Genomic DNA, 12919 nt, shown 5'->3' with positions numbered 1-12919 from the left:
CACCAACAGGGAATGCAGCTTGGGCCATGGCTACTTCCAAGCCTGATATCCTGATCATTCTTCTTCAGAAGCTGATGGAGGAGGGAAACCTGCTTTACAAGGTGATGTGCAGTTGGCATATTAATGAAATGTTTCATGTTCCTGAGCTGCTCTGCCATACTAAAAGACAAACTTAGGTATCAGATAATGTATTTTTTTATATATGGTAGGGAAGTGAAAAAAGCTTTGAACAGTTTAGTTCACCATAACAACTGAAGCGATTACCAATTTTTCTAGCCTAGTTAAATGTAGAAAATGAATGGATGTGTACGTTCCGCACTGCTTAGCAAAGGAGCCATTATCGATGGCTGACGTTTAATAGATTGAGGTTTGTGGCAGAAAGGATAAACCAGTCATGTGTAACGTGTGTGCGTGTGATTGATGAGAGGGGAGGGCTCAGCTATTGTTGGGAGTATCTGGTGACTACCCTGCCCTGCTTCTCTCCTCCTCTCACTCACTGCATGCTTTGCCCTCCATGTGTCCTTCAGAAAGGGAAGATGAAAGAGGCAGCCCAGAGGTACCAGTACGCCCTGAGGAAGTTTCCTAGAGAAGGCTTTGGCGATGACCTGAAGGCATTTAAAGACTTGAGGGTCTCCCTGTACCTCAATCTCTCCCGCTGTCGCAGAAAAACCAACGTAAGCATCCCAGGACACATTCACCTTTTTTTCCTCAACCAGCATTGTATTTTTAGATATCTGGCGAAGAACAAAGAAAAATCCCCAATTGTTATAGAGAAAATAAATCTGTGAACTCAAAAATGCAAGCTGATTTGAGCATGTGTGGGCAAGGGAAGCTTGTTAGTGTTCAGATGGTAACAGGGAGGAAGTGGCCAGAAAACTGCAGATGTACTGGGCAGTGGACTCCTCAAATTTAATGGTGAAACAGTTTTGTATGTGCCAGCGTGCCTCCTCACTCCGTCAGAGTTTGACTGACGGGGATGATGGTCACCTCAGGAGCTTGGAGATGACATTTTACCAGTGCAGTCAGGAAGAGTTCAGATCCCTTCAATTTTTTCACATTGTTTTATACAAAAAAAAAATCTTCCCTCCTCAGTCTACATTCAATATCCAATAATGATGAAGTGAAAACAGAATTTTTTTTTGCAAATGTATTCAAAAGTAGAAACTGAAATGTCACATTGACATACGTGTTCAGACCCTTTAAAGCGATTACAGCTTCAAGTCTTCTTGGGTATAACACAACAAGGTTTGCACATCTGGATTTGGGGAATTTCTGCCATTATTTTCATCTCTTATCATCCTCTTAAGCTCTGTCAGGTTGGATGGGGACCATCAGTGGACAGCCACATTTACAGGTCTCTCAAGGGATGTTCGATCGGGTTCTAGTCAGGGCTCTGCCTGGGCCTCGCCAGGACATTCACAGAGTTGTCTCTAAGCCACTCCTGCATTGTATTGGCTGTGTGCTTAGAGTCACTGTACTGTTGGAAGGTGAACCTCCAGCCCAGTCTGAGGTACTGCGCGCTCTGGACCAGGTGTTCATTAAGAATATCTCTGTACTTTGCTCCATTCAGCTTTCATTCAACCCTGACCAGTCTCCCTGTCCCTGCTGCTGAAAATCACCCCCACAGCATGAGACTGCCACCACCATGCTTCACCAGTGGGATGGTATTAGGCAGGTGATGAACAGTGCCTGGTCCAGACATGATGCTTAGAATTGAGGTGGAACAGTTCAGTCTTGGTTTCATCAGACCAGAGAATCTTGTTTCTCATAGTCTGAGAGTCCTTTATCTGCTTTATTGTAAACTCCAAGCAGCGTTCATGTGTCTTTTACTGAGGAGAGGCAAGTGTCTTAGCAAAAGGTCTGAATACTTGATGTCAATGTGATATTTCAGTTTCTCCTTCTTGATTAATTTGCAGAAATTTCTAAAATTGTTTTCTCCTTGTCATTATTGGGTATAGTGTAAATTGATGAGGGAAGATTTTTCTATTATTATTATTTTAGCAAAAGGCTGCACATAAAATGTGAAAAACTGAAGGGGTCTGAACAGTTTCACTATATATGTTTTCTCTTTAAATCCTTCAGATATAATAGAAATATCAAAATATCAAACGGTTGACTGTAATTTATTTATTCTCCTCATTTTGTAGGATTTTGGGATGGCTGAGGAGTTTGCAACAAAAGCACTGGAGCTGAAACCCAAATCCTATGAGGCCTACTACGCTCGTGCAAGAGCTAAAAGAAGCAGCAGGTAAACTATTCAGCACAGCTCCAAGCCAGCTTCTGTAGTTGTTATTGTTGATGGTGAAAAATGTGTTCTGGATCCGGTAACAATGTCTTTCTCCATTCTCTCTCCCATCCACAGGCAGTTTACAGCAGCACTGGCTGACCTGCACGAAGCAGCCAAGCTGTGCCCCAATAACCGAGAAATCCGTCGTCTGCTGGCTCGAGTGGAGGAGGAGTGTAAACAGATGCAGCGCACGCAGCCCAAAGGAGGCCTCGCTGGAGCTGCAGCTGCTTCCAGCCAGGCTTCAGGAGGCCATGAGTCTGACCAGGAGCAAGATGAAGGACAGGAGGAACCGTCAGAGCACAGCCTTGCCAGGAGCGTGGAAGGCCAAAGAGACATCCTGGAAGAGGAAGAGGAGGAAGAGGAGGCGGCGGCAGCTTCGCAGTACGACTGGACAGCTGAAGCCTGCTGGTCACAGAACAGTTATCCCTACAACAGAGTTTTACCCTCTGAGCCTGCCAGCAACAGTATGGGACATCAGAGTCAGAGTCTGACCCCCAGCTCACCCCCAGGCCCCAGCAGGCCCCCCCCTCACCGGTACCCTCGAGAGCACCGAGAGGCGCTGGCTCAGCAGGGCCTGGTTCTGCAGCCCACCAAGCAGGCCCAGATAGTCAAGACCAACCAGCATATGAGCTCCATGCAGGCTGGGGGAGGGGCTGTGGGGGGCCGCTCGGGAGGGCCCAAATCTCAGTATGGTCCTTCCAGTCCCTTACCGAGTCGACACATGTCTAGCATGCTGAAGCCAGGACCAGGTATCGACATCAGTCCTCTGCCTCCCCCGGCTGATGAGCCTGTGTACGGGAACCGCATGTCGCTGGCAGCTGCCTCCACCTCTATGGGTCACAGTTGTGAAAATGAGAGCCTCCATTCAGCCCAGGCCCCCTATACATCCTGCAGCAGCAGCTCCAAGGGTGTGGGGCAAGACAGGCTGTCTGCTCACTCTGCATCTTCTCTGGATGGGCTGGCCTGCTCTGGTCCTGGACTCCAGGGGAACCACACTGACACAGTAAAGGAAGGGATGTGTGGTGCAGTTGTCTCGCAGGGAGGGGGAAGCAGCAGCAGCATGCATGTGTCCAGCTCCACCAGCAGCCTTGCATCCAGCAGCAGTTTATCAGACAGCGGCAAGCTGGGACCTGATGTCCGCACCAAGACAAAGCACAGCCAACAGGCCCCCTCTGTTACAGAGTACAAACCCAGACCCTTCATGGGCATAACTGACAAGACGGCTCGCTTTCAGCAGCAGCTCCAACAGCAGCAGCAGCAGCACCACGGCTTGCAGAGTCACCAGAGCCTACAGTCTGCCAGCCGCAGCTGGCTGAACCACTCCTCTGACGGTCTGATGGTATGTCACAACATGTCAGCAATGGGTCTTCAGCCTGTCGACTGTGAGCTGCCTTACACCAAAACAGTGAGCACTTACCAGGAGCAGCACAAACCTCCAGCACCTCAGGGTGCTATGGCAATGAGTAGCTTACAAAATGGCATGCACGCCAAGGAATTCACAGAGAAATTCTGCCAAGCCGCCAACTGTTACAAAGAGTCCAAGCCAGCACTGGCTATGCCGCACACTTTCATCGACAGTAAGCCCAAGCAGCCTGGCTTAGCCCGAGATAATCCTGCCATTCACGTAGCTTCAATGAAACCAAAGCGATCATTTATAGAGTCGAATGTGTAGAGAGGTATGTTTTAACTCATACAGTCCACAACGCACACACACTAGCAAAAATCTTAAATGAGGAGGAGTTATTTTAATTTTTTTTAACCGGCCCCAGACAGAATACAGTTTTAACTTTTAAACCTTGGAAGTAGTACAGTATGCAAGCTGTTTGTTTTCCTTTGTGAACACAGGCCGGGCAGTGTACTGAATGCTCCAGATTTCTCTCCTCTCAACCTGTCGCTTGTGGCTGTCAGCTTGTTACATGACAACATGTCCGCCGTCATTCAGCCAAGCTGGAGACATTGCACTGAAGGAAGTATTCGGACATGTACTGTAAGTCCTTATCAAAACGAAACAGTGACAGTGAGCACTTTATATACAGTTAGGCCGCTTAAAACAACATATTCAGTTACAGCTTAATGTTATTACAGAATGGAAATGAGGTTTGAACGGTGTTCAATACGTCCACGGTGCTGAGAGAGAAGTAAGGAAGAGAAAGTCCTCAGTGAAGGTTTAAGAAAGTCTGAAGGACGGGCATTCCTGTGTTTTAAGAAGGATGTTATAGATCCTTGTGTATATTATATAAATATGTACTTTTCCTTTTTTTCAGTGAAGGTCTATGTTAAGTGTATGGACAAGTTCAGACTTGTGTATTTTGAGTTTTATGCACAATGTTGTTCAAATGGTGTTAAAGGTTCTAAAAAAGCATTTGTTAAATATGTTTGTATATTATATAAATCACCATTAACATTGAGTTGAAATCCTTTCTGTATCTGCTTGTTGTTGCTGTCTAGTTTAATTTATTTACAGCGCCAATGGCTTGGTTAATTGTAAAAGCAATATATTTTATATAGTTATTTTTGCACAGCTACTAAGACATTTTATGATTCTCAATAATGTTGAGTTTAAGTGCATGCTACAATTGCAGTTTATATTACAGAGTTAAAAAAAAAAATCTATAAAAACAGAAATGGTTTTGGGGTACAGTGCCATCCCCTCTATTTTAATATGTACATTAAATGCAATTGTTGCCATGTTTTCAGTATTGTGAGCTTTATTAGCTGTGATCACATACTGTAATAGAACATTACTGCCATAGCCATCATGGGAGAGAGAAATAAAGACCCTCTGAGGAAAAAACAATCAAGTCTGCTGACTTATTCTAAAACATAAGACTGCTTAACTTAAGAGGACATTTAATTATTATGTAAACATTAAGCAGCTGTTTTGTCACTGCCAAAAAGCCTACAGACCATGCAGTGTTTCAGTATTTAAAGCAGGACTATAAAGGTTCTGCTGAAGAGAGACCACAGGTGGCAAACAGCATAATGTCACATTGAATTTCCATTCATTTCAAGCGAGGTACATGCAGTGTGTGATTTTCTTGTTTTACATTTGTGATAAAAATATTCAAATTATTGTCTGTGACATAATAAAATGTAGTGTAACTGGCAAGAGTCATACTGTCAGCGATCTATCTCATTCATATCTAAATTTGGCTAAAATTAGCTAACATTAGCTACTGCAAGTTACTGGTCTTAGTGGATGAGGTAGGGTGTAGCAGCAAAACCTTGGTGTACCATTGTAGAGCAAGACTGTTTCAGTAGTCATGAATTCAACTTTGCACTTTTAAGAAAGATATTAATGTTATTTCTTTTTTCAGATATCTTATGTGAAATATAATAATTACTTCTTTAAATGGTAATCAGAGGACTGGTTATCAGATGAGCCAGTACTGCTTAATGATAAAGTACCTGTTGGATTCTGACAAACAAGCTAGAATGAGCTGTTGTCTACTGGCTCGTCTTCCATCGTGTTATTGCCATCTTCAGAGACCTGTTGGGGGTGAGGAGTGTGGTCTGTAGGGGCAGATTTGTCATGGGGCTGGTTTTGTTCTTGCCTCTGATCCAGCTCTCAATGGATTCTCGCTCATAGGAATATCCATCTGTGGGGTAGACAGATTTTGACATCTCAAATAGACTGAAACAATAATTTATGTAGAAAAAAAAAAAAAAAAAGATCTCTGCAGAAAGAATCACAGGCACCAGCTCTGATTCAGTTTGAGACATTGGACATGTCATTATCATTTTTTTCATCTGACCTGCAGCAATGACTGGATCCTTCATCAGCTCTCTGGTGATTGGACACAGAAACTCGTCGGGGGCCTCTGAACCGCTCTGCTCTGCCTTCAAGGCCTCGATTTTCCTCAGGAGGCGACCACGGAGGCCCACAGACTCTGAGAAACCAACACAATGTTTAGTATTCTGCTCACTGTGGTCGCTGAATTACATCACATACAGTACAATTCCTTCTGGCTTGTTCAAAGTTAACACCTCTCACCATTCTAGTTGAGAATAAAACTCAAACGACAAAAACACTGCACACAGCTGCACGTCTCCGCCCACTGACAGCCCCCTTTGAATTTGTCATCAGCTGCAAATTTCACCACCAGCTACAACTGGAAGGATGACCTTAACAGCCACACATGAGTAAGTGGTGCATCTGAGTGTAGTGGCAGTGCCATGGAGGTGCAGGTTTCACACAATGGTACAGTGACATTTTTCCTGCCTGCATCCTCAAGTCCTGAGGAGATTTCGTCTTATTTTTATTAAATAGTGGGGCAGGTATGCAAAACAATTGTGCATTTTATGACTACAGTATTAAGTCATAAAAACATCAAATTATAGCAAGGCATAAAACGTCAAATAATAGTAAGTCGAAAGAATCATTGTATAGTAAGTCAAAAAAACGTAATGTTATAATAAGAAATATAAACATCAAATTATAGTAAAGCATAAAAACATTAAATTATAGCAAGGCATAAAACGTCATGGTATAGTAAAGCATAAAAAAATCATAATATAGTAAGTCAAAAAAATCATAGAATAGTAAGTCAAAAACGTCATAGTATAGTAAGGCATAAAATGTCATAGTATAGTAAGTAAAAAAAATCATAGTATAGTAAGTCATAAAAACGTCATAGTATAGTAAGGCATAAAACATCATAATATTTTAAGTCAAAAAAAAAATTGTATAGTAAGGCATAAAATGTCATAGTATAGTAAATCATAAAACGTCATAGTATAGTAAATCATAAAAACGTCATAGTATAGTAAGGCATAAAATGTCATAATATTGTAAGTAAAAAAAAATCATAGTCTGGTAAGTCATTAAAAGATCATAGTATAGTAAGGCATAAAACGTCATAATATAGTAAGTCATAAAAACGTCATAGTATAGTAAGGCATAAAACGTCATAGTATAGTAAGTAAAAAAAAATCATAGTATAGCAAGTAAAAAAAAAATCATAGTATAGTAAGTCATAAAAACGTCAGAATAGTAAGGCATAAAACGTCATAATATTGTAAGACAAAAAAAAAAATTGTATAATAAGTCATAAAACGTCATAGTATAGTAAGGCATAAAATGTCATAGTAAATTAAGTTAAAAAAAATCATAGTATAATGAGACATAAAAACATCAAATTATACCAAGGGATGAAACATCATAGTATAGTAAGGCATAAAATGTCATAATATAGTAAGTCAAAAAAATCATAGTATAGTAAGGCATAAAACATCATAATATTGTAAGTAAAAAAATATCATAGTATAGTAATGCATAAAAAGTGAAATTATAGAAAGACATAAAAACGTCATAGTATGGTAAGAAATAAAACAGCATAGTATAGTAAGACATAAAATGTCATAATAATGTAAGTAAAAAAAAAAATAGTATAGTAAGCAATAAAACGTCATAGTATAGTAAGGCATGAAAACGTCATAGTATAGTAAGTCATAAAAAACGTCATAGAATAGTAAGGCATAAAACGTCATAATATTGTATGTCAAAAAAAATCATAGTATAGTAAGTCATAAAAATCGTCATAGAATAGTAAGGCATAAAACGTCATAATATTGTACGTAAAAAAAAAAATCAGTATAGTAATGCATAAAAAGTGAAATTATAGAAAGACATAAAAACGTCATAGTATGGTAAGAAATAAAACAGCATAGTATAGTAAGACATAAAATGTCATAATAATGTAAGTAAAAAAAAATACTATAGTAAGCAATAAAACGTCATAGTATAGTAAGGCATAAAACGTCATAGTATAGTAAGGCATAAAACGTCATAATATGGTATGTCAAAAAAAATCATAGTATAGTAAGTCATAAAAACGTCATAGTATAGTAAGGCATAAAACGTCATAATATTGTATGTTAAAAAAATCATAGTATAGTAAGGCATAAAATGTCATAATATTGTAAGTAAAAAAAAAATCATAGTATAGTCAGTCATAAAAACGTCATAGTATAGTAAGGCATAAAACGTCAGTATAGTAAGGCATAAAATGTCATAATATTGTAAGTCAAAAAAAAAAAAGTATAGTAAGGCATAAAACGTCATAGTATAGTAAGTCATAAAAACGTCATAGTACAGTAAGTCAAAAAAAATCATAGTATAGTAAGTCATAAAAAATCATAGTATAGTAAGTCATAAAAACGTCATAGTATAGTAAGGCATAAAATGTCATAATATTGTAAGTCAAAAAAAATCATAGTATAGTAAGTCATAAAAAAATCATAGTTTAGTAAGGCATAAAACGTCATAATATTGTAAGTCAAAAAAAATCATAGTATAGTAAGTCATAAAACCTCATAGTATAGTAAGGCATAAAATGTCATAGTAAATTAAGTAAAAAAAAAATCATAGTATAATGAGACATAAAAACATCAAATTATACCAAGGCATGAAACATCATAGTATAGTAAGTCATAAAAACGTCATAGTATAGTAAGGCATAAAATGTCATAATATAGTAATTAAAAAAAATCATAGTATAGTAATGCATAAAAAGTGAAATTATAGAAAGACATAAAAACGTAATAGTATGGTAAGAAGTAAAACAGCATAGTATAGTAAGACATAAAATGTCATAATAATGTAAGTAAAAAAAAAATAGTATAGTAAGCAATAAAACGTCATAGTATAGTAAGGCATAAAAACGTCATAGTATATAGTGAGGCATAAAACGTCATAATATTGTATGTCAAAAAAAATCATAGTATAGCAAGGCATAAAAACGTCATAGTATAGTAAGACATAAAACGTCATAATATTGTATGTAAAAAAAAAATCATAGTATAGTAAGGCATAAAAACGTCATAGTATAGTAAGGCATAAAATGTCATAATATTGTAAGTCAAAAAAAATCATAGTATAGTAAGTCATAAAAACGTCATAGTATAGTAAGGCATAAAACGTCATAGTATAGTAAGTCAAAAAAAAATCATAGTATAGTAAGTCATAAAAAATCATAGTATAGTAAGTCATAAAAACGTCATAGTATAGTAAGGCATAAAACGTCATAATATTGTAAGTCAAAAAAGAAAAATTGTATAGTAAGTCATAAAACCTCATAGTATAGTAAGGCATAAAATGTCATAGTAAATTAAGTTAAAAAAAAAATCATAGTATAATGAGACATAAAAACATCAAATTATACCAAGGCATGAAACATCATAGTATAGTAAGTCATAAAAACGTCATAGTATAGTAAGGCATAAAACGTCATAATATTGTATGTCAAAAAAAATCATAGTATAGTAAGTCATAAAAATCGTCATAGAATAGTAAGACATAAAACGTTATAATATTGTACGTAAAAAAAAAATCATAGTATAGTAATGCATAAAAAGTGAAATTATAGAAAGACATAAAAACGTAATAGTATGGTAAGAAATAAAACAGCATAGTATAGTAAGACATAAAATGTCATAATAATGTACGTAAAAAAAAAAATCAGTATAGTAATGCATAAAAAGTGAAATTATAGAAAGACATAAAAACGTCATAGTATGGTAAGAAATAAAACAGCATAGTATAGTAAGACATAAAATGTCATAATAATGTAAGTAAAAAAAAATACTATAGTAAGCAATAAAACGTCATAGTATAGTAAGGCATAAAACGTCATAGTATAGTAAGGCATAAAACGTCATAATATGGTATGTCAAAAAAAATCATAGTATAGTAAGTCATAAAAACGTCATAGTATAGTAAGGCATAAAACGTCATAATATTGTATGTTAAAAAAATCATAGTATAGTAAGGCATAAAATGTCATAATATTGTAAGTAAAAAAAAATCATAGTATAGTCAGTCATAAAAACGTCATAGTATAGTAAGGCATAAAACGTCAGTATAGTAAGGCATAAAATGTCATAATATTGTAAGTCAAAAAAAAAAAGTATAGTAAGGCATAAAACGTCATAGTATAGTAAGTCATAAAAACGTCATAGTACAGTAAGTCAAAAAAAATCATAGTATAGTAAGTCATAAAAAATCATAGTATAGTAAGTCATAAAAACGTCATAGTATAGTAAGGCATAAAATGTCATAATATTGTAAGTCAAAAAAAATCATAGTATAGTAAGTCATAAAAAAATCATAGTTTAGTAAGGCATAAAACGTCATAATATTGTAAGTCAAAAAAAATCATAGTATAGTAAGTCATAAAACCTCATAGTATAGTAAGGCATAAAATGTCATAGTAAATTAAGTAAAAAAAAATCATAGTATAATGAGACATAAAAACATCAAATTATACCAAGGCATGAAACATCATAGTATAGTAAGTCATAAAAACGTCATAGTATAGTAAGGCATAAAATGTCATAATATAGTAATTAAAAAAAATCATAGTATAGTAATGCATAAAAAGTGAAATTATAGAAAGACATAAAAACGTAATAGTATGGTAAGAAATAAAACAGCATAGTATAGTAAGACATAAAATGTCATAATAATGTAAGTAAAAAAAAAATAGTATAGTAAGCAATAAAACGTCATAGTATAGTAAGGCATAAAAACGTCATAGTATATAGTGAGGCATAAAACGTCATAATATTGTATGTCAAAAAAAATCATAGTATAGCAAGGCATAAAAACGTCATAGTATAGTAAGACATAAAACGTCATAATATTGTATGTAAAAAAAAATCATAGTATAGTAAGGCATAAAAACGTCATAGTATAGTAAGGCATAAAATGTCATAATATTGTAAGTCAAAAAAAATCATAGTATAGTAAGTCATAAAAACGTCATAGTATAGTAAGGCATAAAACGTCATAGTATAGTAAGTCAAAAAAAAATCATAGTATAGTAAGTCATAAAAAATCATAGTATAGTAAGTCATAAAAACGTCATAGTATAGTAAGGCATAAAACGTCATAATATTGTAAGTCAAAAAAGAAAAATTGTATAGTAAGTCATAAAACCTCATAGTATAGTAAGGCATAAAATGTCATAGTAAATTAAGTAAAAAAAAAAATCATATTATAATGAGACATAAAAACATCAAATTATACCAAGGCATGAAACATCATAGTATAGTAAGTCATAAAAACGTCATAGTATAGTAAGGCATAAAACGTCATAATATTGTATGTCAAAAAAAATCATAGTATAGTAAGTCATAAAAATCGTCATAGAATAGTAAGACATAAAACGTCATAATATTGTACGTAAAAAAAAAAATCATAGTATAGTAATGCATAAAAAGTGAAATTATAGAAAGACATAAAAACGTAATAGTATGGTAAGAAATAAAACAGCATAGTATAGTAAGACATAAAATGTCATAATAATGTAAGTAAAAAAAAAAAAGTATAGTAAGCAATAAAACGTCATAGTATAGTAAGGCATAAAAACGTCATAGTATAGTAAGGCATAAAATGTCATAATATTGTAAGTAAAAAAAAATCATAGTCTGGTAAGTCATAAAAAGATCATAGTATAGTAAGGCATAAAACGTCATAATATAGTAAGTCATAAAAACGTCATAGTATAGTAAGGCATAAAACGTCATAGTATAGTAAGTAAAAAAAAATCATAGTATAGTAAGTAAAAAAGAAATCATAGTATAGTAAGTCATAAAAACGTCAGAATAGTAAGGCATAAAACGTCATAATATTGTAAGACAAAAAAAAAAAATTGTATAGTAAGTCATAAAACGTCATAGTATAGTAAGGCATAAAATGTCATAGTAAATTAAGTCAAAAAAAATCATAGTATAATGAGACATAAAAACATCAAATTATACCAAGGCATGAAATATCATAGTATAGTAAGTCATAAAAACGTCATAGTATAGTAAGGCATAAAATGTCATAATATAGTAAGTAAAAAAATATCATAGTATAGTAATGCATAAAAAGTGAAATTATAGAAAGACATAAAAACGTCATAGTATGGTAAGAAATAAAACAGCATAGTATAGTAAGACATAAAATGTCATAATAATGTAAGTAAAAAAAAAAATAGTATAGTAAGCAATAAAACGTCATAGTATAGTAAGGCATGAAAACGTCATAGTATAGTAAGTCATAAAAAACGTCATAGAATAGTAAGGCATAAAACGTCATAATATTGTAAGTCAAAAAAAAAAATTGTATAGTAAGTCATAAAACGTCATAGTATAGCAAGGCATAAAATGTCATAGTAAATTAAGTAAAAAAAAAAATCATAGTATAATGAGACATAAAAACATCAAATTATACCAAGGCATGAAACATCATAGTATAGTAAGTCATAAAAACGTCATAGTATAGTAAGGCATAAAACGTCATAATATTGTATGTCAAAAAAAATCATAGTATAGTAAGTCATAAAAATCGTCATAGAATAGTAAGGCATAAAACGTCATAATATTGTACGTAAAAAAAAATATCATAGTATAGTAATGCATAAAAAGTGAAATTATAGAAAGACATAAAAACGTCATAGTATGGTAAGAAATAAAACAGCATAGTATAGTAAGACATAAAATGTCATAATAATGTAAGTAAAAAAAAATACTATAGTAAGCAATAAAACGTCATAGTATAGTAAGGCATAAAAATGTCATAGTATAGTGAGGCATAAAACGTCATAGTATAGTAAGGCATAAAACGTCATAGTATAGTAAGGCATA

General features: G+C 34.5%; 2 protein-coding genes across 4 annotated transcripts in view; one reads left to right on the top strand and one right to left on the bottom strand.

Annotated features, from left to right (window-relative positions):
- tanc1b (tetratricopeptide repeat, ankyrin repeat and coiled-coil containing 1b) overlaps positions 1 to 5084 on the top strand; it is a 96330-nt gene extending 91246 nt beyond the window's left edge. For both annotated transcript variants that reach the window (XM_056390184.1, XM_056390183.1), the window contains 4 exons: positions 10 to 101; positions 528 to 674; positions 2148 to 2248; positions 2363 to 5084. In XM_056390184.1, coding sequence (XP_056246159.1) covers positions 10 to 101; positions 528 to 674; positions 2148 to 2248; positions 2363 to 3959 — 1937 coding nt within the window. In that variant the 3' untranslated portion in view covers positions 3960 to 5084. The remainder of the gene's footprint in view (positions 1 to 9; positions 102 to 527; positions 675 to 2147; positions 2249 to 2362) is intronic.
- The window catches only part of LOC130178081 (WD repeat, SAM and U-box domain-containing protein 1-like), a 28822-nt gene continuing 20815 nt past the window's right edge, over positions 4913 to 12919 (bottom strand). For both annotated transcript variants that reach the window (XM_056390187.1, XM_056390185.1), the window contains exons 10-11: positions 6043 to 6177; positions 4913 to 5886 (exon numbers count right to left, since the gene is read on the bottom strand). In XM_056390187.1, coding sequence (XP_056246162.1) covers positions 5735 to 5886; positions 6043 to 6177 — 287 coding nt within the window. In that variant the 3' untranslated portion in view covers positions 4913 to 5734. The remainder of the gene's footprint in view (positions 5887 to 6042; positions 6178 to 12919) is intronic.

Source organism: Seriola aureovittata, chromosome 11 (assembly GCF_021018895.1).
Source record: "Seriola aureovittata isolate HTS-2021-v1 ecotype China chromosome 11, ASM2101889v1, whole genome shotgun sequence".
Classification (NCBI taxonomy): Eukaryota; Metazoa; Chordata; class Actinopteri; order Carangiformes; family Carangidae; genus Seriola; species Seriola aureovittata.
Note: the sequence above shows the minus strand (reverse complement) of the source record. Positions and strands in the feature narration are given on the sequence as shown.